Source organism: Canis lupus, chromosome X (assembly GCF_003254725.2).
Source record: "Canis lupus dingo isolate Sandy chromosome X, ASM325472v2, whole genome shotgun sequence".
Lineage (NCBI taxonomy): Eukaryota > Metazoa > Chordata > Mammalia > Carnivora > Canidae > Canis > Canis lupus.
The window spans coordinates 11,650,808-11,677,287 of record NC_064281.1 but is presented as its reverse complement, the minus strand read 5'-3'; the positions used below and the strand labels follow the sequence as shown (position 1 = coordinate 11,677,287).

Here is a 26,480-nt window from a genome sequence, read left to right as displayed (position 1 = left end):
TCAGTATTTTCAAAATTCCCTCTTCACGTACCATATAAGATCAGCAGTGCTCTCGTGGCTGGTGAAGCTCCTGGTGCTCACTGGCTCTCTAGGAACTCTTGCCGAGGCCTCTCTGACTTGGGTCTGGCCTCTGCACATAAAATCAACCGGGTTTGTGTTCTGTTCCAGTCAACAGCTACCTGTGTGCAAGCCTGCATGCGCGTGTGAATGTGAGTTCCCAAGTGGGGGCAGAGGACTTCCAGTTTGCAAGACCATTAGAAAATAATTAAGGAGGGACAAGAGAGGTCCTGTTGATGAAGTTTCACGTTCTGAGGGAGAAGCTAGCATTTCTCACAGAAAGGTCTGGGAGAGTTTCAGCAGAAAATTGGCCATTTGGTACAATCTTAAGGAATAAGTTAGAACTCTCTGGACAGTGGAGGAAAAGGTAGAGGGCGTGGTATGGCGATATTCTAGAAATAGTGAGGAAGTAGTCAGACTAAGAATTAGATGTGTAGAGCGGGCACCTGGCTGGCTCAGTAGACCATGTGACTCGATCTCAGGGTCATGAGTTCCAGCCCCATGTTGGGCATAGAGCTCACTTAAAAAGATAAATAAAAACTCTGTGGGATAAATTAAAAAAAAATTGGATGTGTAGAGTGGGGTGGGATCTCAAGCTGTAGGTTGGGCCGTTATTTGGGAAAGGCCTTCACAGCAGGGTGTGACCTTCAGTTATGAATGAATGACCAATGTTTTATATCCTGAAACTCCCACGTTAATACTGTCATTCTAAATAGTATGATCTTTAGTCCCAAAGTTGGGATTTTAGACTGTCTACGTCAGTGGTTCTCAAGTGGGGGTGACTTTGACTAAGTGGGGTCAATGTGGCCATTTCTGGGGACATTGCTGGTTATACCAACTGGAGGGTGCTGCTGCCATCTAGTGAATAGAGGCCAGGAATGCTGCTGAACGTCCTGCAGCACAGGGGCCAGTTCCCACAGCAGAGAATGAAACCCTGGCCTATGTCTAGAAGCATCGGTCACAGGAGGGAAAGCAGCAATTAACTGAATTAGTCTTCAAAAGTAATTCAGATACATCCCCAGCAGGTTTCCCCCTCTGCCCCACCTCCCCCCCTGTTACAATTACAAACAGAAACCACTCGTGTCTGAGAGGCTACATTCCTAGAGTTCTTACACAGACACGTTGGAAGAGGGGATGTAATAAAGACAGTAAACCAGTCATTAAACATCCTTTTATGTCACCAAATAACGCTTTTGAAGTGAGACTGAAATTAAGTCCAGAGTGAATGAACATAGATCAGTATGTGATAAAAAAAACTCCTTGCACAGGTGCTTGGGTGGCCCAGTCAGTTGGTTTTGGCTCCAGTCTCCGTCTCAGTGTCGTGAGATCGAGCCCCACATCGGGCTCTGCGCTCAGTGCGGAGTCTGCTTGTGACTCTCTCTCCCTGGGACGCCTGGGTGGCTCAGTGGTTGAGTCGGCCTTCAGCTCTGGGCATGATCTGGGGTCCCGGGATCGAGTTCCGCATTGGGCTCCTGCGGGAAGCCTGCTTCTCCCTCTGCCTGTGTCTCTCTGCCTTTCTCTGTGTCTAATAAATAAATAAAGTCCTTAAAAAAAAAAAAGACTCCCTCTTTTTCTCCCTCTGCCCCTCCCCCAGAAAATAAACAAATAAATCTTTAAAAAAATTCTTGTAAATCTTCAACAGTCTTAGCAAAGTTGTTTCAGAGTTTTCCATCAATCGACCCTGTGAAAATGAAATGCCTTGACCACATGGGACTAAACCCAAAGGAAATTTGCCAGGCAGTCTGAGCTACCAGTTTTATGAAACGCTCCGTATGCCTTCTATACGTTACCTCCAGGCTTCACAGCAATCCTGAAAAGTAGGAATTGAAAGCCCTCCTCCCCTATTTTATAGATGAGGAAACAGGCTCGGAAGTGGTGACTTGTCAAGGTCACGCAGCCCATATAGGGCAGGATTGGGCAGGCCCATCTGATCCCGGGCCCACACTTGTCCACTCTTCCACCCTCACACTCCTGGAACGGAGTTCCCTTTCTGTACATCTGGTATTGCCCCAAAACATTCTTAAGTTAATACCATTAGAAATGAGATTGCATCCGTGACACGGATCCCCAGCTGCAAACACGTCCCAGTCTCTCTGTTACTAACTGTGCGTCCTGATGCTGTTGTGGTTCAGGGATCCAAATGTCCTCCTGTCTGGCTCTTCTCTGAACTTCACTGAGGAAATGGACTAGGTTGGTTAACCGCCTGGATGTTTAGGGGTAGCCATTTAACTTCTTGCAGCCACAAAACCATTCACGATCTGGCAATGACATGGTAATTAATAAAACCATGCTTTAATTGCTTCTAGGCTTTTATTCCAACTTACAAATTCCTTTCCTCCTCCTCTGCACTTTTTTTGCCCCAGTCACCCCAGCTTTTTCCCAGCAGGGCAGTCTTTTAAGGACCAGCTGGGGGACTGCTCCTCCATGAATAACCCCCCCATTCCTTCAGATTCTTGCTCATCAGAATTGATCTTTTTTCTGTTTCCACAGGGACTAATTTTACTTATTTTTCTTAAGATTTTATTTTTAAGTTACCCCTACACCCAGCATGGAGCTTGAACTTGCAGCCCCGAGATCAAGAGTCGCGCGCTCCACTGACTGAGCCAGCCAGGCGCCCCTGTATTTCTTTTTGGTATTAATTTCTCTTTTCTGCATATTTTAGTAGCGTTTCCCCTGCTAGAGTGGTGGCTCCCTGAAGGTAGGGAACGGATGATCACTGTCTTCCTTTTGGGTGATTTCTAATTTCCTGTTTCTGAGCCGGTCCCTTGATGCCCAGATGGCACCTGGCCACCCACATACGGTCCTGAAGCAAGAGACCCCATGCACGGCCTAGAGGATAGGCTTAGTTTTCAGGGGCTTGATTTGCAAGACCTCTCGCTGTTCTGCTGAGGTCTGATAGTAGAAAAACAGCGAGCACACGTCGTTAGCATCAGCAGAGGGCACTCTTAAGCAACAATACTCCTGACGATGCACATTCTCACCCTGGGTGCAGACCTGACACTTTTGCAGGTGGGAAACTCGGGTAATCCTCGAAGTCGGCAAGCCATCCCCCTGCTGCCCCTTCAGTAGAACCCGGGAACTGGAACACAAGGGGCACGGACACCTTGACCACAGTTTTTTTTTTTTTGTTTGTTTGTTTTTTTTTGTTGTTTTTTTAGCCTTGACCACAGTTTTAAGAGATTTAGGTGCTGTCAGCCTGCGATTACGGGAGGAGCCAGCGGTAGGTTGTCTGAAGAGCTTCCACAAAACGTTGAATCCTGAGTGGGGTTGGAAGAGAAAGGGCGTTCCTGGCCTGGCCCTGGGGTTCTAGAAGCAGCTGGAAGTTTCCGAGGGAGTCTGCCATTCAGCTCACATGAGTAGTTAGATGCAGGAATATGATCGGTATCGAGCCTTGATGTGCATGTCAGATATTTTACTCCGAGGGAGAGGAGAATTAGTAGATTTGGGAGACTTTTGTGAATGGGAGCAACAGAAAAATGTAAAAGGAAAATTGCCTAAACTAAGTAAGTTCTTTTCTCTGTAGTTAGACATTGTTGGGTGGAACTCTTCGTGTCCACACCAAGGAAGGATCCTGGGAGCGCCTCCTCTCAGGAACCTGTGGCCCCCTGTCCCTCCACCCGCCTCTTCTCCACCTCCCCCACGAGGCATGAGGCCTGTTTTCAGCTTTGTGCACTACAGCGCGAGGACCCTTTCTTTGCCAGAGGTGGCCAGTTCGTCTAAAGCCCTCGCAGTGGGCAGTCCTGGCTGGTTTGCTCTGTCTTATCTTTCTCTCTCTCTTTCATCTCTCCTCGAGAATGAGCAGGGGGAGGGGCAGAGGGAGAGGGAGAGAGAGAATCTCAAGCAGGCTCCACGCCCAGCGCGGAGCCTGACTTGGGGCTCGATCTCATGACCCTGCGATCATGACCTGAGCCTAAATCAAGAGTCAGACGCTTAACCGACTGAGCCACCCAGGTGCCTCAGTCCCGCCTGTTTTTGCAATTCCCATCAGATCTCACAACGCATGTGTTGCTGCCGAGGTGGTGAGGCAGCATGAGAGGGTGACGTGATTTTATCTTCAGAGACAACATGTTGATTGAAGTCCTCGCTCTGCTGTTCTTAATGGCGTGACTTAAGCACACTAAGCCACAGCGTTTTCATCCGTGACCTGTAGATCGTAGATTCTCAGAGTCGGGGGCCTTGTCCATGCTGATGTGTCACGGATCTCCACTGCCAGCGCTGTTCTGGAACCTTCGGGGGAGGTTACGCTTTCTTAGGGAAGACAGATGATGAATAACCAAATAATTATATGGTCTAGTGTTCCTTTGGGAAGAAGCTAAGAGGAAGAAACATGTCAGCGTAGGAAGATAAAGACTAGGCCGACCGATGTGACGGGCTGGGTGGGGGCGTCCTCTCTTAGGTGGTGACGTTTGAATGGAGGCCTGAATGAACAGAGGCCTGAGAAGTGAGCCATGAGCATATCGGGAGACACACTTTCCAGGAGGCGTGAGGGAAGACCCACCACGGGATCTCTGCCAGCGGAAGTGTGGCAGCTGTGCCAGTTCTGGAACTTACTGACCACTTGTCATGTGCCGGGAACTTTGCGCACGTTTCCTCACTTCACTTGGTGAGCCCCTCCCCTGGGTCCATGTTGTACATGAAGAAACTGAGCCTCCAAGAAGTCAAAGCACTTGGCTCTGCGTTTCACATGTGGTAAATGGCAAACCTGAGATTCCAACCCGGGCCCCAAAGCCTGAGTGGTTCCCCAAGGCCGGGCCCCGCCAGCAGGGGGCGGTGTGGGGTGGGGAATCCCTCAGGGTTGGCCACCCTGGGCACGGTTGTGGCAGGAAATGGCAAGGCAGGACCCTTAAAGCTCCCAGTGGAGCTTTAAAATAGTTGGCTGAATACCTAAACCATTTGGTTATCTTTTTTCTTTTCCACGTTGTTTATCTTTTCCTTTTTTTTTTTTTATCTCTTCCTTTTTTTGTTAAACCCACCCATTGGCACTTGTGAAGGTGTTTATGTGGGGTCGGGATTGGATGAGCTTATTTTAGTGGGGTGATATTGCAGATTTCTCCACAATTGCCCAAGTAAGTAAAACATTTTTTGTAAAATAACGTGGGTCCTTAATTGTATGGATCCGAACATTACATTTCTAGCCTTGAAGACCTGCTAGCTGCTTCTATTATGCAATATGCTCCTTGCTGGCCTCTCTCCACAGCCATGGCCTCCACCCCTGTTTTTGTTTTGTTTTTCTCTTTTTCCTACTCAGCTACCAATAGAAAAAAAGAGCCACCATTTCAGGCACAGAGAAATGAAAAGTAAACGTAGTTTTATCTATAGTGCAAACTTTGTGCTTTAAAGAAAAAGTCTTGCATCTAGAAACATTGAATGAGATCATCACACTCGTCCTTCTAAATACCAGCCAGAAAGAAACAACAAACTTGACTCTATCTCGTGTTATAATTCTTCAGAATTAAGTGATAGCTCCTTGAGGTGCACGTTTCTTAAATTTCACGTTGCAAGTGGCACTTTTCTCTGGTTCCTGTTTCGGCGTCGTGTCTCTCTCCTTCCAAATAGGCAAAGGCATCAAGAAGTAAGAACTGACAAGGAAGCAGAAGTGTTTGAAGATCCATGGAAAGTTTAGGACTAGGACGGAGGAAAGGACGGAGCAGGATCAGAAAGCATGGCAAGTCCTTTAAAAAAAAAACACCTGTTTCAGATTACAGACTTCTTAATTAGACACACGCAACTCTTGAGTTTAAACATAACACTCCCAGTTCCATCAGCCACCCACAGCAACTCTCCAGGTGTTTGCGATTATGTAATGTCCTAAAAGATCATCTGGTTTGTGTCAGCTCTCAGAGTACGGCTTGAGTTTCAAAAAAATCCTCTGCAGGCATCATTTATACTTGAAGGTCTCAGTGTAGGATTTACAGCACTTAAGAAAAATAAAGAAAGAAAAGAAAAGATAAGCAAAACTAAGGGGTCATTGGTTTCTGATTTTTTTTTTCTTCCCTCCCAACGGCTAAAAGTATGGCTTTTGCTTTAAGTGGTCAAGGGCAGGCGTTATGGCCTCAGTAAAGCTTCATTGACCAGACTTCTCCAATTCAGATTTTATAGTATTTAGGATGGGAGGCATAATGTTGACTTTTGTATGACCAGAGAAAAGAGGACATCCACGCTGAAAAAGTAGGGGAAAAGTGGGGATAACCGCCTTCTGCCTTTTAGAAACAGTGTTGGCATTGCTCTCTAAAATAAAACTTGCAACAAGCACGCACGCACACACGCACAAACCTCTTTTGGTGTCTGCGTAAATTTTCATCTTTGAATGAGTCATGCTCACCACAATTTACTTTTTAAAGTTGCCTGACATCTTTTTAGATGATTAACAACTCGAAAGTCCCTAGGCTGGGGTAATTGAAAAAACTTCGGAGATGGAAGGAATATGATTTGAAAGAGACTCCTTTGAGAACTCAAAGCTTCACCCAAACAGAATGAAAATTGCCTTTATTATGCAGTTATTTTAATCAAAAATGCCTGCATAAACAGGAAAAGGAAAAGCAATTCTAGACACTGTTCCTTCTAGTTTGGTTGTTTGAGATTTGGAAGCTTTTCATTTGTCCTCTTTAATTTGTAAGCTTCGTATGAGGTCCTTAGTACTTCATTCCTAGTTTGGCCTCTATAATAATAATTCCAGGTCTTTTCTGCCTAGCAACATCGCAGCTCGCTGCATGGTCCTCTCACATTGTATGGTGTTATTCTTCCAATTCTTTGTATTTTCCCTTCTGTCTCACCGCCTTCCTGGCCAGCCCCAGTTCACCTAAAGAGGGAAGAAATATTCACCAGCATCTCTGCAGAAGAAAGCAGGTCACTTCTTTTCATTCATCGGTGAACGGTAGCATCTTTATATTTTCACAAAATAAAAGAGTTGTTTCCGTTGTAAAAAAAGTAAACTACTCATTGCAGGAAGACCTAAACTATCAGAAAAGTGGGATGAGGATATAATACAATGTACTTGCAATTCTACTACCTGGAGATGACCACTGTCCACATTTTGGTGTGTCTGTCCAGGCATCTCCACGCAAACCCTAACATGACGGGATACAATTTTATTTAAATGAACCCATTTAAACTCATCATTGTATGTGAACCTCTTTAAATAAAATTGCTGTCGGTAACTTGCTTTTTTTGATTAAATAGTATTTTGGGGGGCAGCCCAGGTGGCTCAGCGGTTTAGCGCAGCCTTCAGCCCAGGGCCTGATCCTGGGGACCTGGGGTCGAGTCCCACGTCGGGCTCCTTGCATGGAGCCTGCTTCTTCCTCTGCCTGTCTCTCTGCTTCTCTCTCTCTCTCTGTGTCTCTTGTGAATAAATAAAATCTTTAAAAAAATAGTATTTTGGTTTTCTGGGTCAGTGAATAGAGCCTCTACATCACTTATTTATTTATTTAAAAAACTTATTTATTTATTAATGAGCGAGAGAGAAAGAGAGAGAACGCGGCAGAGGGAGAAGCAGGCTCCATGCAGGGAGCCCGACGCAGGACTCGAACCCGGGTCTCCAGGATCATGCCCTGGGCTGAAGGCAGCACTAAACCGCTGAGCCACCCGGGCTGCCCTACATCACTTTTTTAACAGTTGTATAATATTCTCTTGTATGGCTGTACCATAATTAGGTAAGTGTGCCCTAGTAGGCCCGTCATCCGATTGTTCTGTCTTCTTGCTGCTATAATAAATTGCAAAGACAGATTTGTGCTGACATTTTGTCTTCTTAGATTTAAATCTCAGAAGTTTATTTTTAACATTTAAATCTTTATCCACTTGGAATACATTTCCATATATAGTGGAGGCTTACTCTCTCTTCTCATATGGTCAGTCAGTTCCAATACTGTTTATCAGAAAATGCATCCTGGCTCCACTGATTTGGAATCGCTGTCATGGATGTACAAGAGGAGGTTTATTATAGGAGTTGGCTCACACAGTTATGGAGGTGGAGAAGTCTCACGATCTCCCCTCTGTAAGCTGGAGAACTGGGAAAGCTGGTAGCATAATTTAGTCTGAGGCCGAAGGTCTGAGAATTGGGGACAGGGGACGGGGGGACGGGACACGGGACAGGGGTTGTTGCTGGTGTCAATGCCAGCATCTGAAGGTCAAGAACTAGGAGTTCCGATGTCTGAGGACAGGAGACCTTAGATGTTCCAGCTAAAGGAGAAAGGGGAGGAATTCACCCTTCTGCCTCTTGTCCTGTTGGGGCCCCCAGTATATTGGATGATGCCCACCCACACTGGTGAGGGCAGTCTTCCTTACTCAGTCTACTGACTCAAATGCCAATCTCTTCTGGAAACACCTTCACGGATGCAACCAGAAGTAATGCTTTACATGTATCTGGGCATCCCTTAGCCCAGTGAAGTTGACACCTGAAATTAGCTGTCACAACCTAGAACCTCCAATTTCCGTAGCTGTCTGCCTGTCACCTGGGGTAGAGGTTGCTGCCGAGGCCACTCTGTACATGGTGTACCTCCATGTCGTTGCTTGGCAGGATGCCACACGGAGAGTCCTCCTATCAGGCAGTCCTGATTTCTACTGTCATAAGTGCTCTGTGTAAGTCTTTGGTTTCAGGAACTGGCATCCTATAAAGTTGGCTCACGGCAAAGGGGGTTTATTATAAGGCTACAATATAAGATTTCAACAACTTGATGGTAGCAGGTCTTTAATTCCCCTTTGTTTGGGGTCTGAGGAGGCATAATAAATGATGGCCTAACTTCCCAGCATGAATTCTGAGCCATTGGAGACCATAAAAGAATAAGAAAGATGGCAGACACAAAAGACTACCTTATTTCTGATAAAGCTGATGGTAGAGAATGTGGCTTCCATCTGCACGTGGCTGAGCTTCCAAATACTGAATTGCGAGTGAAACTTAGACTTTATTCAGATCTCACTGGCTGTGCCGGACCCGTGAAGGTCACTGCCGTGGGGGCTGGCCTCTCCCAGAGGCACTCGCTTTCTCTGGGCAGGCTGATTGCAGAAGAGGAAGGGGAGAGCCAGGAGTTTGGCATTTGAAATGTGGCCAGTGCAACTGAGGAGCTGGATTTTTAGTTTTGTTTCACTTTATTTGCTTTAATGTGGATGGAACTGGAGGGTATTATGCTGAGTGAAGTAAGTCAATCGGAGAAGGACAATCATTATATGGTCTCATTCGTTTGGGGACAGTCAAAAATAGTGAAAGGGAATAAAGGGGAAAGGAGAGAAAATGAGTGGGAAATATCAGTGAGGGAGACAGAACAGGAGAGACTCCTAACTCTGGGAAACGAACAAGGGGTGGTGGAAGGGGAGGTGGGCTGGAGGTTGGGGTGACTGGGTGACAGGCACTGAGGGAGACACTGGATGGGATGAGCACTGGGTGTTATGCTCTATGTTGACAAATCGAACTCCAATAAAAAATATACCAAAAAAATTAGTTTAAACTTAAATAGCTACACGTGGCTAGGAGCTACTCTGCCTGACAACGCAATTTCTTGCCATTCTTAGATTTAGTATGGACATGCCCCGGAAAAGTTGACTTTAATTTATATGAATCCGTTTGACATTTTACGTGTGTCTATTGAGCACCTAAGTGAGTTTGTATGTCTGGTGTTGGGAATACACTGCCTTTGCATTTCTCAAATCAGCTTTTAGGGAAAGGCGTGGAGACCTGGGATCTGTCGTCCCACACACCCAGGTGAACATGGCCTTGGTAACACGGCCCTGCTGTTTCAACGGGAGCTGCCTCTATTGCACCCTGAGCTCTGGGACCCATCTGCAGGCCGAGGGGACAAGTGGGGGCTTCTGTCATCTGGCTGTGAGCTCTGGCACACTCAGGGCCGCATCTACGCGGAGGAAGGGGGTCCTATTTAAAATTCTCTGAGACCTTGCATGGGCTAGCATGGCCCTTGCCCTCAGATTCATTCCCTCCGCCCACGCTCCTGTCTCAGCTGCTCCCGACACTGGCCTCAACACAGTTTCAAGTCAACCACTCCTCACAGCTGCCGAACACCTACTTTTTCTTCTGCTTGTTTTGTCAAAGGTATCCTACCTCCTGGAAGGCGGCAGCATGGCCCATGAAGACTTCTGTGGACATGTTGGTCAGATGAACCCAGGAGACCTGCAGGTATGGCCAACGACAAGGAATTGCTGACGGTGTAATAGTCTCTGGGGGTGCATGCTTGCTCTCGCCCAATTCCAGTATATTCCCACTTTCTCTCTCTTAAATTTTTGACCTCTTCTTTTCTGTGGCTCCTTCCACTCACCATACAAGCCTGCATAGGTCTTTGGTATTCACCTCTCAAGCTTTCCTTGACCCCCTCAGTCACTTTTAGGTTCCCAACTAGTCTTTCTCTTCAGTTTCTCAAAAGCACAATCAAGGATGATTGTCAAAAAAAAAAAAAAAAGGATGATTGTCATAACTTCCTCATCGCCCATTTCATCCTTCACTCTCAGAAATCAGGGTTGGCCTCTCTCAACATCCACGCAAACCTCTACTGAACCTGTACAGGCCGTGGTCAGTCAGATGTCCCCATTGCCAAATCCAGTGTGCCAGTCCTCATCTTTCTAGACCTTTCTGCTACATTTGTGGCAATTTACTTTTTAAAAAGATTTTATATATTTATTTATTTATGAGAGAGAGAGAGAGAGAGGGCAGGGGGAGGGGCAGAGAGAGAATCTCAAATAGACTCTGAGCTGAGGGAGGAGCCCATTGCAGGGCTCAGTCCCACAACCCTGAGATCATGACTTGAGCTGAAACTGAGAGTCAGACACTTAACCGACTGGGCCACCCCGGTGCCCTGTGACAATTTACTCTCTGTCTTCCAACTTCTTTGCAGGGGTAGATGTTGCCATTTAAGATCATGATGCAAATCTTGCCATCATCCTAGGCTTGAGACATTAGAATCCCTAGGAAACTCTTCGGTATTCTTTGCTGGGTTTGTGAGCCTGAACCTTACGTCAAGAATTTTCTGGGGTTATTTACATATTGTGTGGAGTTTTAACTGCACAGATTTGAATTGTGGTGTTTCAATGAACATGAAATTGAAAGCATTTTCATGTGCATAATCTCTATAAGATAAGTATTCTTTCTACCTCATTTTTAAAATGAGAGAATGGGGATTTAAAGATGTCAAAAAAAAAAAAAAAGATATCCATGGCCTCAGAGCTAGCAAATGGTGGGGTTGAAAGGAGAAATCTGTTCTCCCCTCCAAATCCAATGGATGGGCTGTACATATTAAGAAAAGTTCCTGCCAAACTTGGTCATATCTAAAAAAGGATAAACAAGGTATGAAAAGTAGGTTGAAAATATGGAGAGACGAACTGTGAATGAAACAGGGAAAGGAACAGGAGGCCAAGTCATTGAGATGCACCAGTAGCTGCTGTCAGTTGGAGGAAGCGCAGCGTGGAGGGGCGCTGAGATCTTCACGTTGTGAGAGAGCAGGCCTCAGCGCATGTTTTCGGTAATAAGCAGAGAGCACATATTTGAGGCTTTGTGGGGCAGGTGGTCCCCTACGTGGCAACCACCCACCCTGCCTCCACAGCATGCAAGCAGGCAGACAGGATGGCACTGAACGGGCACGTGCGTGTGCCAGCGAAACTTCACGTACCGGATCAGGTGGCAGGCTGGGTCTAGGCCCCTGGGCTGTCGTTCGCGGACCCCTCTAATTAGAAGGTTTAATCAGTCTGAGCAAATGGAAGACGGAAATCTATTTAGACTTAGTGACAGAAAGAAAACTCGGAAATACGTGCTGGCCTTCTTTCCCATCTGGGAGCTGATATGCTCAGAGGCTTTTCCCCTGCGGTTCCCTGTCCGTGGACTCCCTTCCTCTTGTCCTTGCTCGCTTCTGACTCCTTGCCTGGGTCTCCGCCCGAAGGGTGCAGCCTCAGGAGAGCTGCCTGGAGGAGGCAGGCTGTTTGGTGCGGCCTCTCGAAGCCCGTGGTGCCCCCACCCCGCCGCGGTGCCGGCGACGGGCCTGTGCCAAGGGCGCTTTTTTTTTAAATTTTTTTTCTTTTTAAATTTATTTATTCATGATAGTTACACGGAGAGAGAGAGAGAGAGAGGCAGAGACACAGGCAGAGGGAGAAGCAGGCTCCAAGCACCGGGAGCCCGACGTGGGATTCGATCCCGGGTCTCCAGGATCGCGCCCTGGGCCAAAGGCAGGCGCCAAACCGCTGCGCCACCCAGGGATCCCTACCAAGGGCGCTTTGACTGGGGAGGGGTTTCTGTCCCCACGAGGGCCGCCCGGAAGACGCGGTTGGTGGCCTGCGCCTTCGCCCTCCGCCCCCGTCCGCGTCCCGGTGGCAGCAGTCCCCGTGGCTGTCCGTCCCAGGCGCTCGGCCGCCGGCTGTGCTGGGGAAGGGACACCCGAGGGGCGCCTGTCCCGGAGGGCTGGGGGTGGCGGGGAGAGCGCCAAGCCCCTCTCCGCGCCCCTTGGGGACCGAGCCCCGGGCGCCCGCAGGTGTCACCTGCTCTTCGCGCCCCTTTTGGGCTCCCTCCCCTGCCGAGCTCGCTCTCTCCTCCTTCGCGGGGGCTTCCCGCTGCACCTCCCAAGCGAACACTTGCGCTTCAGTCCCTCGTCGCAGGGTCTCTGGGGCCGGCCCCGGCTCACGGCCTGGCTGCCACGGTCCGTCCCTTCGCCCCCAGGCCTGAGGCTCGCGTCCCTAAAACAAGACACGGCGCCCAGGCGGTTACTGCCCCGCCGGGTGGTGAGGGCTCCGTGCCCGGGCCTGGAGCGGCGGCACCTGCAGGTCCGCGCAGGTGTCCTCCAGGTGCCCCGAGCACGGCGGCCGTCCAGGCACCGCCCTCCGCAGCACCGACGGCCTCTCCCGGGCCGCTCCCCATGGGGGGGCACAGTTCATGGTTTGCCGGGGTGGGGACAGAGAAGCTTGGTCACCTCATCCGAGTTTGGGGCAATCCTAAGGTTCGTGCGAGGCCAGAGGTCCGCGTTGGACCGGCCGAGGTCTCCTTTGTCACCGCGTTGCTGGTTGGCTTCTCCCCCAGCCCAGTCGTGTTCCTTACCCGCGGGGCGCATCTCCCGAGAGAGGTGCCCGGGCCGCTGGCCACCCGCAGCTCCCCACCTCGGAGCTCAGTCCGACACTCGGGGTTGAGTTCCAGGTCCGATGCTTGGAGTTCAAATGAGGAAGCTTGCGAGGCATTTGGAATCCTGGAAATGGCTTCAGCGGTTGTCATTGAGGCCCTGTCGTTCCCCCTGACGCCCTGGGACCCTGAAAGCAGCACCTGTAAGGTGCCCGGCTTAGCCCTCGTGACATACCTGCCCCACCTGCAGACTTGGCAGAGCCTGGGTTACCTATTCCCTTCTTGTTGGTCTGCTGTTTGCAGTGGATGACTGCGGGCCGGGGCATTCTGCACGCCGAGATGCCTTGCTCAGAGGAGCCAGCCCACGGCCTACAGCTGTGGGTTAATTTGCGCAGCTCAGAGAAGATGGTGGAGCCTCAGTACCAGGAACTGAAAAGTAAAGAAATCCCCAAACCCAGTAAGGATGGTGTGACAGTTGCCGTCATTTCTGGAGAAGCCCTGGGAATAAAGGTGAGCCGTGTCGTTACGTGTTTGTGAAAGTCCACGTGTGCGGTCAGTGAGGCTGGCCCCATGGGGGTCACCAGGTCTCACTGGGTTGATCATAGTTCCCGTCCCACGGGATGGACATGCTTCAAAGTTGTCAGAAGTGAAAAAAAAAAAAACAAACAAACAAAGTTGTCAGAAGTGGAATCCAAGGGAACCCAGACGTTTTTTTTTGCCACATGCAAATCCATAGAGTTAGGGAACTACAAGTAAGCAAGCTCATATAAAAAATGCCAGAAAGCAGTTTTCTTTCTTTCCTTTTTTTAAAAAAGATTTTATTTATTTATTCACGAGAGACACACAGAGGGAGGGGCAGAGACACAGGCAGAGGGAGAAGCAGGCTCCACGCAGGGAGCCTGACGTGGGACCCGATCCCAGGACCCCGGGGTCATGACCAGAGCCAAAGGCAGACAGACGCTCAACCACTGAGCCACCCAGGTGCCCCAGAAAGCAATTTTCAAGGCCTATCTTGGCAGGCTTGTGAGCCTTTCACTTATCATATAGTTCTGTAGCTCCTTGGTTGTGCAAGTTTGTGACCTTTGAGAGACAGACACCGAAACCAACCCCACTGCCTGAAGATTTATTTAAATCATTTATGCCCAGCTTAGTAAGGAAAGTACACTGCTACGTCATAGAAAGTTTTTTTTTTTTAACTTGAACACTTCTTTAATCCACACGTGCCATGCCCTGAACATTCTTCTCAACAGAGACTTTATAATATTTAGGATTAGGGTCCATCGTTTTTAATCAAAGAAGACCAGTTTAGGCTTAAAGATCATGGACACATTTGTGGCAGGAAAAGGGTGTGGTGAGTACTGTGCTAATTAACTGCACACCAGAACTGCCACTGGGGACGCCACGTGATTTGTGCTAGTGGGTAGTGAGCCAGGTCATGGGGTCTCTTTGGTGGCGTCTCCCAGAGGCAGGCCCTGAGCTGGGAGTTCATGTGCAAATGATTGTCAAGGAAGTGCCCCTAGAGAACTTCTAGGGGAACCGGGATGGGGAAGGGAAGGGAGTCCAGCGAGGGTGTGGTGTCAGGCGAAGTCCCAAAGAGGACAGGGACTCTGAAAGGTTCAGTGTGCCTTCCGGTCATCCAGACCCACCCCGGGCAGGGGAGCTGGCCTTTCCTGTTCTCTTATTCGAAGTCATTACCTAATGGCCATTGAGTTTGGGCTGGGGGTGCAGAAATGGTTAAAAGGGTTCCTAGGGGATCTGGAGGGGCCCTGGCATCCAGTTGCACCAATGCCACCTGGAGTGGAGAGCATGGGCATAGTGTGACCCACTCTGCCATTCTCCCTGTGGGCGGCCAGCACCTGAGACTGTATTAAGTACTAATTTCTGTACATCTGAATGCCGTTTCTCTCACCCAGGGCGACAATGGCTTGGCAGTGGCTGCCAGCCAGCCACTCAGTGGGATGCACGTCGCCGTTAACAGGTTGGGCAGGATTATTAGCTGGGACTTCCCAGCGTTTTCATCCCCGGCCCTCTACCCGCAGTTCTTTACCTGTGCCAGGCCTAGACGTATGCGTCCCCTTTGCTTTGTGTCTCCAGAGCACACAGAAGTCACTGAAGAATAAAGATCAAAGTGTGCTCTCCTTTAAGCATGGGTAAGTGACTTTGGTCGCTACCCCTCTCAGGCCTGCGGCTTATTTCGCAGTTGGAAACGTGGCCCTTCACCGTATTTCTGGAGCCCGTCTCTGTTTGGCTGAATGTCGGGCAGTGCCCTTTACAAACATATGTCAAGAGTTCCCTTCAGCTCCTGGGGTTTTTCATCCTGTGTTTCCAGGACTCTAGGGCTGGGCCTTCAGGGGCTCCTGGGGTGGGTGGTGGAGGTCAGGAGATTTTCCCCTCTTCACTCCAGAGCATGGGGCTTTGCCCAGTCATGTATATTGGAAGGGCCCTTAAGATTTCACTTAGAAAAAGAGCTGTCTGCAGCTAAAAAGAGAAATTAGACCGCGGATTTAATAGATAAGCAGAGCCAGCATTGTCACGAATCCTTGGAATTCACAACTGCTTCTCATTTATAGAAAACACCATGCAATTTTAATGTTGGAACCGGTTCCAGTTACAGGCAAAGGGACGTTGTAAAGTACTTCCAAGCAGCAGACCGCATGGTCTCGCGATCACAACCAAGAAGGAGAGACCAGAGTTAATGTTTTTAACTTTGTAAAACAACGTCTTAGTGGCTGAGGGCCTCTCTTTGTTTCTTTTTGGTGAGTAAAATCTCTGAAGTGAACTATATTCTCCTAGGTACATGATCAGGCTTTAGTAAGAGAGCATTTTAATAAGGGGCTCTTGGAACCCTGGGCAGCATTATTTTGAATTTTGAGAGGCAGTGTGATGCTATGGTTACCAGCAGGGCCTCCGGAGACAGCCCGCCTGGATTAGAATCCCCACCTTGAATTAGCTGTGTGGCCTCGGGAAAGCCACCAACCTCTCCGTGCTTCACTGTATTCATCTATAACGTAGGGTTGCTGTGAGGACTAAGTGAGTTTTTGATACATTTAAGCTATCAAAACAGCACCAGCCACACTGTAAGCACCATATAAGCATAGCTGTTCCTATTATTGTTTTGATTACTTCACCTTAACTTAGGCAGGAGCTGGGCTGACATTTATGTTTGCTGTCTGTGGCAGAGGGACTTGCTGGGATTCGGGAAAGGCATTTAACCTGCTCTGAAGAAAAGACCCCAGCAGGCCACTGTAAATGGCCAAGAGTCATGGGGAACTCTTGGCCATTTCTTTCTAGGTCTCATAAGAAACATGGTTTTTACATCTGAAGCCTTAATATCTGCTCACCAAGGAATGACTGAGACTTCAAAGCCTAGATCTACCTTAAATCAAACTGAAGATTGTTTTGCATCGGGAAGATAATTTTAAGTTCAAGTACAAGGAGAGGCTAGGAAGATACCTTTCAAGAGATTGATGTGCTTCTAGCCAATATGCAGTCAGCCGCAGCTCCCCTCCTGTGACTAAAATATCTAGAAAACTGAGTTAGTGACCATCCCAGCACTTCTCCAACTTTATTCATACGGATTCTGCGGGGGAGGAAGGAGACTTGTTAAAAAGCAGACTGCTTGAGCAGCTTGGGTGAGGCCTGAGTCTGCAATTTTTTTTTTTTAAGTAGGCTCCATGCTGGGCGGGGCTTGGACTCATGACCCTGAGATCAAGACCTGAGCTGAGGTCAAGAGTCCGATGCTTAACTGAGCCACCCAGGTGGCCTGCAAGATGGAATTTAAAGATTTTATTTATTTGAGAGCTAGAGCAAGGGGAGCAGCAGAGGGAGAGGGAGAAGCAGACTCCCCCCTGAGCGAGGAGCCTGATGCAGGGCTCCATCCCAGGATCCCGAGATCTTGACCTGAGCCATAGGTAGATGCTTAACCGGTGGCTTAACCAACTGAGTCACCCAGGTGCCTTGCGAGTCTGTATCTTTAACCAGCTCCCAGATGATGCGAATGCTGTGGTCCAGGGACCACTGTTTGTCACATGTGTGGCGACTGTGGGATCCAAGTCACAGGAGCTTGACTCCTCACAAGGAACAACTTGATTACGTGCGTAGAGAAGATGTTCAGCTCCGTGGCTTTTGGCAGATCTTACTTACCCTTTCTGGACTTTAGTTTCGACGCCCATAAAAAAGGTGAGGGGGTTCTGTGCAAGGTGTTAAGAGCTTTTGCAAGCAGCACAACTGTCCTTTTTTTTTGGTCTGAAAGATAGATGTGCCCCTATTCCCAGATTGTATGCGTCTCAGCCCTTGGGAAACCACAGCCAATTTTGAGCAAAAATCTGTCAGAACATCACGATCTCAAGCGAAGGCTGAAAGGAGGAAAGGATAAAAATGGGATATTTTGCATAGTTTCTGTCACTTCTGGAAGGTCAAAATCACATGTTTATTTCATGACAGTATGAAATTCTCCAAAGCCCATTCCATCCTTATCTGGCAGCCAATCAGCGATGTCTCTTGCCAGTTCTCTCAGGAATATAAGTCTTCCAACGAATGCCTCTCCTGGCCTCCTGCTATCTGAAATTCCATTGTGTCAGAAACAGACCTTAAGGAGGCCTCAGTCCCATGGGGGTCAGAGAAAGGCAATCTGGAGCCAAGCTGCCTGGGTTCAAGGCCAGCTCCACCACTGAGTAACTTAAGAAAGATCACTTAAGCTTGCTGGGCCCAAGTGTTCCCATCTGTAAAATGGACTGAGAGGATGTGTAAAGAACTGGGAACAATATGTGGTGCAGAATAAGCTCTAAGTGGTTGCTGCTTTTACTTTGCAGAAGCTTTGCACAGTGTTCATGTGGCCTATAGACATATCAAAAAGGATCTTCCTTCTTTTTTTTTTTCTTTAAGATTTTATGGATTTATTTGACAGAGCACAAGCAGGGGGAGCACCGGGCAGAGAGAGAGGGAGAAGCAGTTTCCTCGCTGAGCAGGGAGCCCTAGGGGCTGGATTCCAGAACTCTGGGATCATGACCTGAGCCAGGGGCAGACACTTAACCAACTGAGCCACCCAGGCCCCCAGGATCTTCCTTCTGATGGGCAGATTGTATATCCATGTGTTGGGCGATCATCACAATTTTCAAGATTCACTTTCCAAAAAGCATTGGCCAAGCGTCTCATGTAATTCACTCAGACCTTATCACGGCGCCCCAATGCCTGAAACAGTGCCTGATACCTACAAGACAATTAATAAATGTTTTCTAGGTGCATAAGTGAAATCACTAAAATGTCGATGAATACTGGAATATGAGAAATGGGTGAAGTAGTAAGAAGGTAGACAATCTAGGGGTTAAGAATAACTGCAGTAGGAGCACCTGGTGGCTCAGTGGTTGAGCATCTGCTTTTGGCTCAGGTCGTGATCCCGGGGTCCTGGGATTGAGTCCCTCTGCCTGTGTCTCTGCCTCTCTCTCTGTCTCTCGTGAATAAATAAATAAAATCCTAAAAAAAGAAGAATGACTGTAGTAAGCGTAATATGAGCTAACTAAAAAGTTGAGAGAACAGTAAAATTGGTTAAATTACATTTTTAAACTACTTAAGGATTAGGAAGTAGGGAAATTAAGAAAGAATGATTTTTCATCTTTAAATGTGAATACTAGGCTGTTTTGCAAGACCCAAATTGTTCCCTGCAGGTTTCTTAAATTCAAGCAGTAACAACAAGGATGGGCAGACGTGTGGAGGCCTGGGGGTCTTCTCTGCTTTAGCTTCTTTTCTGTGGGTTTTCAAGGTGTGGCTTGATCTCTATGGCGGGGTGGGGGGCAGATTTACCAGCTCTCGGTGCATCCCTGCTGGATCTGTCCCCCTTCCTGGCTCTGGCTTCACTCGGGCAGGCACCCTGTGTCCCTCGGGCAAGTCTCTCCACCAAAAAGCAACCTGCCTTCTAATCAGACTGTGTTGATTGTGGGTTGGCACATGATTTATAACCAAGTCTGAGTGTTACCTCCGAGGCAGAGAGCTCATGGGAGTTTTCCGGCTGTGTAGCAGGCCGTTGGTGCGCACACATACTTCTTCCCATACCAGGGCTGGAAAGAGCTGCCCACCACATTTTCCAGCCCTTGTTTGCATCCAGGAAACTTTAAGGGCAGAATGTCATTTCAAACACTGTATACAATTTTGTATACAATTTTGTCAGTATTCCTTCTACCTTAATCAGATTAAAAAATATATTTATTTATTTTGTTATTTATATATTAAATATATAAAACAGGTAACTTAATATAAAAATATAAAATAATATAATATATGCTAAAATATATAAAACATATTTTATATATTAAAAAAGTATATATATAGTTTGTGTGGCTTTCAGGGAAGTACTTTGATAGCACGTCCAAACGGGAGTGGGGTTTTGACAATCATAATACTGGACACTACACTTAGAACATTTTTGCATTGTACCTATTTCTCTATTTCTGGGATAATTTGAACCCTTTGATTGTATCTGGCACATTTTAAGTGCATCTTGCAGACTTAACAGCTGACCCCCACTTCTCAGCATACCCATGCTCCTCTGCCTTTCTGAGCTTGCTTCCATTCACTTGGTGATGTGGGGAGAGCTGGCCCCTCCATGGGAGGCCTCTCTTTCCTTCCCAAGCTCAGAACAGCTTCTCAAAGCAGCATTTAAAAAACTATTAAATCATGAAAACAGCACAGGCACAGTTTCTCTTTCTTTCTTTCGTTCTTTTTTTTTTTTTTGCAGTTGAAGTATGCCAACAGGGTCATGGGTCTGGCTCAAAAAGGAATGAGGAATATTCTCCCAGGGGCAGAGGTTGGCAGTGGCATGGTGTGTTCCTGACAAAAGGGACTTGCGAGAACGGGCTTCAGCTGCCCCAGAGAGTGAGCAGAGGGAGAATGACGCCTGCCCCGAAAGGAATCGTCCCTTCCAAAGGCTTCTCTGTTCATTTATTTTATCTATAAGTCAGACCACTCTGTGATAGCCTTAAAAACTGGATATTTAAAACTGGTTCCCTTTGGGTGAGGGTAGGGAGTAAGGAGCAACTAATACTTCTCTCCATAGGCCTTTTTCTTTTCAGTTTTCAAAGATGTCAATGTTTGCATATTTACAATATCAAGTTAAACCAGTAAAGAAAAAAAAACCCAAATCTTAAACTCAAAAACAAGCAGAAACAAATCACCTTCAAATTTGTGTAAAGATAGCGGCAACACAACCACACAGAGAAAGTATTTATTTTAAGGACTTTTTTTTTTTAAAAAAAAAGATTATTTATTTATTTGAGACAGAGAGAGTGAGCAGAGCATGAGAACACAAGTAGGGGTGGAGGGGCAGAGGGAGAGGGAGCAGCAGGCTCCCCGTGGGGCTCGATCCCAGGACCCTGAGATCATGACCTGAGCCAAGGCAGATGCTTCACCCCCTGAGCGCCCCTCTGGTCTCCACTTGACACAGGGCGAGGGCAGCAGCATTTGCCAGGAAAGGACATAGTGAAGTACAGACCGGTAGAAACATGAACTTGAGGATTTCACCATCTCCACCTCTTCTGTTCACTGAGGTCCAGCCTGTGGCCTTCTCCTCAGTGAAGCCTTCTCAGCTGCCCTAGATCTACACAGCTGTCTAGCATCACAGCCCATGGGATGTGGGGACTGACCGTTATTTAATCCATGTGTCCCATTGCTCTGTGAGCTGTTTGTTCAGTCATTAGGCACCAGCTGTGTGCGCATCGGGCAGTGCCCTGGAGATATGTGAATAAGAACCCAGCACTGTCCTCAAATAAGGTCACAAGCTAGTGGAGGAAGGGGAATTGGCACACATCGGAGGCATACTATGATACGTGGAAGGGGAGGCCAGCGGTATGAGAAACTTCCATGGGAGTCCTGAGGAGGGACAATCGATTTTGCTTGTGTGCCTAAAGCGAGGGAAACAAAAGAGACGGGGCAGGGGTCATGTCTTAGAACGGTTGGTGTGGAAGGTGTGGGTAGTAGGAGTGGGATAACTAATTTGGGGATCGTGATGGCAGGCTGCATGGACAACCAGACCCTCGTGGGGGTGTGACAGGGCAAAAGGAGATGGTGCAAAATACTGGGTCAGAGGGAAAGTGAAGACCACGTCTGTCTACTCCTGGATTTTGCCTACAGTTGACCTTGGCTGTATGTACGTATCCCTGTATCCCCCCTCCCAGGGTTGGCAATAGCACTATTTGAGGATAAAGTAGGGTAGAGTGTCGTGTGCGGTCTTCTCTCAAATTTCATAAAGCCGCCCGTCCTGTAGGAACTTCCCAACATAGGCCATGTAGCCCGAGCAGACGATCGGCATCATTCCACAGACAAGTGCAAAACTTGGTTCTGATTCAGTGTTGGGAATAGGCACAATTAGGTCTGTTGGTCTTGTTTAGTAAAGAGGAGGACACCAAAGAAATGCATCCAGCAACTTCAAAGACTTGTCCTGTGGTAGGCAGCCATAGTTGGCACTTCATTTGCAGTTAGGAATGTTCCAATAAACAGTGGTCAGGATTTGCTCAAATCAGCTGTACAAAAGGTTGCCCTTGCCCGGGGCGGTCCATTCACCCCAGAAATACCATTCTTGGTGTGCACAAAGGGTGCCAGATGTTATCATTCCTCCATGATGTCCCCGCTGACCTAGGAAGCACATTCCAGTGGCGATGACAAGCCCTTTTGCGGCCATCAGGGAAGAATGGATAGGTGTGCTTTTAAATCCGAGGTTATATCCTGTGCCCTTGGTAATCAGGATTACAGATTAGCAAGGACAGTTAGAGTAAGAGTGTGACAAAAGCCATAAAAAAAAAAAACAAGGTGTTACCTTCAAGAAAGGTGAGTGGACACTTTACATCATTATCGTCGCTCGTATGGTTGTCAAGGCCTGGACTTCTAGGATATATAGTAAGTCTTTGCCCAGGGACACATTATGTATTGTTTTCTAGCAGAGCAGAAAGTCCAGGATCGCTTCAGAGAGCTTCAGAGGCCCTTGCATGTTGCGTTGGAAGGTGAGCTGTTGTGGATGTAAATGAGGTAAATGCCAGTATTTTAAAGACTGGCACTGGCATGTATAAAGCTATGCTACTGATAGCTACCAACACAGTATTTTCTTTTGACCAAACCACAGGTGCTCAGGGTCACATAGCTTATGAACAGTTTGGCCCAACTCAGAATGAAAGGTGGTGAGGAAATTTGGTGTCAGATATAATTCTGATTACACAAAACCTTTTAAAAAAAGATTATTTATTTATTTATTCATGAGAGACACACAGAGGCAGAGACACAGGCAGAGGGAGGGGCAGGCTCCCTGTGGGGAGCCCAGTGCGGGACTCGATCCCGGGATCACGCCCTGAGCCGAAGGCAGATGCTCAACCACTGAGCCACCCAGGTGCCCCTACATGAAGCTTTAAGAACTCTGCTCCTATGGGTCAGTATAAGTACTCCAAGATGGACAAGAATTGTTAAATTTCAACTCACATGGGCCCTAAATCACTGATAGGGTTTACTCTGTTAAAGGAGGAGTATGTTGTGGTCTTAAAACCATAGGGAGCCCTTCTCATCATCCACTGCGTGTCCTTGGGCTCTTTAGTATTCCCTTGTCTTAGTAAAATGAGATTAGGAATTGGTCAGATCTTCCCATTCCTGGCGGTGGGGAATTGGAAGGATTTCCCAGAAAGGTATCTATGCCATTATAGTCGTGTGGCTTTGGTTGAGCTCACCAAGTATGTATTGAGGGCCAACTGTGTGCAAGACCCTGTGAAGGCATGAAGGAAAAAGATGAAAGAAATCAAAGAGCTGGGGCACCCGGGTGGCTCAGTGGTTGAGCATCTGCCTTTGGCTCAGGTCGTGATCCCAAGGTCCTGGGATCAAGTCCCATGTTGGGCTCCCCACAGAGAGCCTGCTTTTTCCTCTGCCCGTGTCACTGCCTCTCTCTGTGTCTCATGAATAAATAAATAAAATATTTTTAAAAAAGAAATCAAGGAGCTGGAAGGGTACAGCTGAAGGGACGGACACATCGACTGCTAACACTCATATACTGTGCTGAGTCACCAGGCTGGGGAACATGGTGGCTTTAGGGGAAGGCGGTGTAGACTGGAGGCTCGGCCCAATCTGAAAGTTCGGGAAAAGCAGGCCCAAGTCTAAAGGAGCTAGCTGAAGTGCCAAAGAAGGATGGAAAGGGTCTAGACAGTCCAGAGGAGACAGCATGAAGCCACAGAGGCGTTTATAAACTGTTTCTGCTTAAAGGTGTGGAAATATCCAGTGGAATACCTCAATACCTTAGGAAGCCCTTCAAAGCATTATGTTCAGTGTTTGAAGCACAAAAATGGGAAAAATCATCATCTTTACCAGGTGAAACTTTTCTGGTAGTTTCTTTCCCTGTATCTCTCTTTTTTTTTAACTTTTCAATTTCATTTTCTTTTGTCTTTAGAAGTATCTTGAATATAGCAATCATGTTTCACCTCGAATAACTGCTCTTTGGTCTTCTCTGCCCTCTCTCTCTTTATCTCTCTCTGATCAAAACTACAACAGTGCAAAATCCCAAAGATACAGTGTCTCGTATCCTTATCTGTGGGAGTCATCTGTGTTGAGAATAGAGCTGTCACATTTGGAATATAACATGAATTCATGAAGATCCAGTTTGTCCAGGTCCATCGAAGAATAAAATAATGATAATTTGCCTCTGTTTTGTGAAATCTTAAAGCCCCCTTGTTCTCTTTGCTTCCGTACAGATGGTCATTTTCGATATCATGGAAGGTAATCACAGTGGCCCAAATTTTTCTTTCTTGGTCCAATTATACATAGAAACTGGAGGAGGTTAGATGTGTCCTTTTACAGGAAATCATTTTTGAAGTCTGGAACACAAGGCTCTTCTTTCCCACCACCTTCAAACAACTGCTGGTGGCCAGTTTTCCTCTCATCCATAGGCTCTGAGAACAAATGCTGCCTCCCTCTCCCCCACTGCTCCTTGATGACAAGGAGGGATCCACTAGAGAGAGAGAGAGTGAGAGCAAGAGAGAGCGAGAGCGAGAGCAAGAGAGAGAGAGAGAGAGAGAGAGCTGGGTTGGGAAAAGGAGGAAGATAAAGAACCTTCCACCTTTTCTACTCCATCCTGGTTGCTCCAGCATTGATTTTTGTGCCTTTCTCCATCTTCTCTCTTCCCAAGTGTTTTCTCATGACCCCACTCTCCTCGCACCACCCCGTCACCACCACCAAGAGGTTCTGTGGGTTGAGTCTTCCTGGCCAGGTCCCCCCCACTCCCCCAGCACCCATGCCTGGCTGCAGCAGCTCGGCTTGTCAGGAGTCCGGACCACGTCTATCTTTGTGGGCCTTGGGGATTTCGAGTGTCTCCGAGGCCCTGCCGAGGCTTGGCCCTCCCAGCATCAGATGCTGATTCAAGGCCATCTGTAACTGATCAGCGCCAACGACGTTTTGAGCGAGGGTTTCTGGTGGCTGTGATCACATGCTTTCATAGGTTTTAACTGCCAGGGTCTGTCAGCCAGACCAAAGCAGAAGAGGACTGAATTGGGTGGAAGTCAGATGTAGGGTGCTGAGGTAGAGAAGAGGACCAAGAGGTCATTATCACCTCTTCCCCTCCCAAACTCAGGGTGAGTTGAACTTAGACCCTGCGGAGTTAGCCAGTTGGGGACCCAAGTATCATCTTGATTACCAGTAAAGTCTGGATGGGGGCACATGACTTGTCTCTTGACATCTGTTGAGCTTTTAATACTTCCTGCGTTTCATTAAACATGTCCAGGTGGAGCTTACAGTCACAGGCATCCCTTTCAGAGGCTGACCTCTTACCTCATGGCAGAAGGAGAGAGGGAAACTCTGGGAAACGAACAAGGGGTAGTGGAAGGGGAGGTGGGTGGGGGGATGCGGTGACTGGGTGACGGGCGCTGAGGGGGGCACCGAATGGGATGAGCACTGGGTGTTCTACTATATATTGGCAAATCGGACCCCAATAAAAAAATTACGAGAGAGAGAGAGAAAGAAAGAAAAGAAAGAAAACAAACACAGCTTAGCCGAGCGTTCTCAGATCCTTGAATTGCCCTACCAACTGGATCCCAACCCTTCCCTCTCTCCTCCACCCCCAGGGGTAAGTAAGGAAGGCAGAGAGCAGCTGGGACATTAGGGACGGGTCTGGAGGCTCCCCTCAGTATTCCTCAGCATGTTGTTTTGTTAACTTACTGGATTTGATATTTATCAGTGACTTCCCCCCCACCCTGCACCTCCTGCCTAACTAACTTCAGCTCTCTGGGATAAATTCTACCCCCAGAAGGGTCTGAAATGAGTATAGTGAGTATTTTCATTAAATTAATACCAAAGCACACTGTATTCTAGGCTACACCTTATAGGCTCCTTATCCTAGTTCCCTGTGGAATTATTCCCAACCGTGTTGACAGGTGTGTGAGAAACCCAAGGGGTAGCATAAAAATTACCTAAATATTAAAATGTTCCAATCTTGAACACTTATCTCTCACCTCATCAAATTTCTAATAAATCTAAACACCTGATCTAAGACCTCTTGCCTTTATAAACCAAGTCAAAAGAAATTATAATATCTAATTACATGCTAAATAAAATTCCAAAGCATCCTTACCCAACTTTAATTCTGCTTTGCTTGGCTGGGGCAGGTGGGGTGGAGTACAGATTTTCTTGTCCTTTATAAGCACCGCAGCCTGGCTTGTCACCTGGACTGGATGTGGCTCCATCAGGACTGCCAAACTTGAATTCTTTCTACACCAGTTCTCCTTTGTCTCACTTTAGAGGTAGTCCCAGAAGGTAGTAAGAGACCCGTTTATTGCAATACCAGCCCTAGTTCCATGAGATTTCATTGTACAACCAAATCTCTAAGTGCTAGAGCAGTTATATCTGCAGAAAGTTGATGGATGTGGTCAGTCCAGAGCATTAATAAGGCTGGGAGAACAAAGCCATGTGTCCATACTGCCTCTGCCCTCTGAGCTGAAACATTCTTGCCTTCTTGAAAAGTCAGATGCTTGTGTCGGTGGCAACTCCAGGTACTGGGTCTTAAGAAAATCTGGGCAGCCCGGAGGGCTCAGCGGTTTAGCGCCGCCTTCAGCCCAGGGCGTGATCCTGGAGACCCGGGATCGAGTCCCACGTCGGGCTCCCTGCATGGAGCCTGCTTCTCCCTCTGCCTGTGTCTCTGCCTCTCTCTCTATCTGTTTCTTGTATAAATAAATAAAATCTTTTTTTTTAAAAAAAGAAAATCTTCCACCCAACTATTGAAGGCTGATAAGAATATGAAGAGATGTCCTTTTAACCAATATGCAGAGGAGTGTAAATTCAAATAATATGCTACCACTTGACACCCTTCAGATTGGTCAAAGTTAGAAAATTGAGTATTGTCAAGTGTGGCAAGGATGGGAAGAAATAGCTTCGTGCATGGCAG

The 26,480-nt window shown here is 47.6% G+C and overlaps 1 protein-coding gene across 3 annotated transcripts in view; it reads left to right on the top strand.

Annotated features, from left to right (window-relative positions):
• Nucleotides 1-26,480, top strand: part of PIR (pirin) — a 105,513-nt gene that overhangs the window by 24,653 nt on the left and 54,380 nt on the right. For all 3 annotated transcript variants that reach the window (XM_025437096.3, XM_049107376.1, XM_025437089.3), the window contains exons 4-5: nt 10,094-10,177; nt 13,394-13,600. In XM_025437096.3, coding sequence (XP_025292881.1) covers nt 10,094-10,177; nt 13,394-13,600 — 291 coding nt within the window. The remainder of the gene's footprint in view (nt 1-10,093; nt 10,178-13,393; nt 13,601-26,480) is intronic.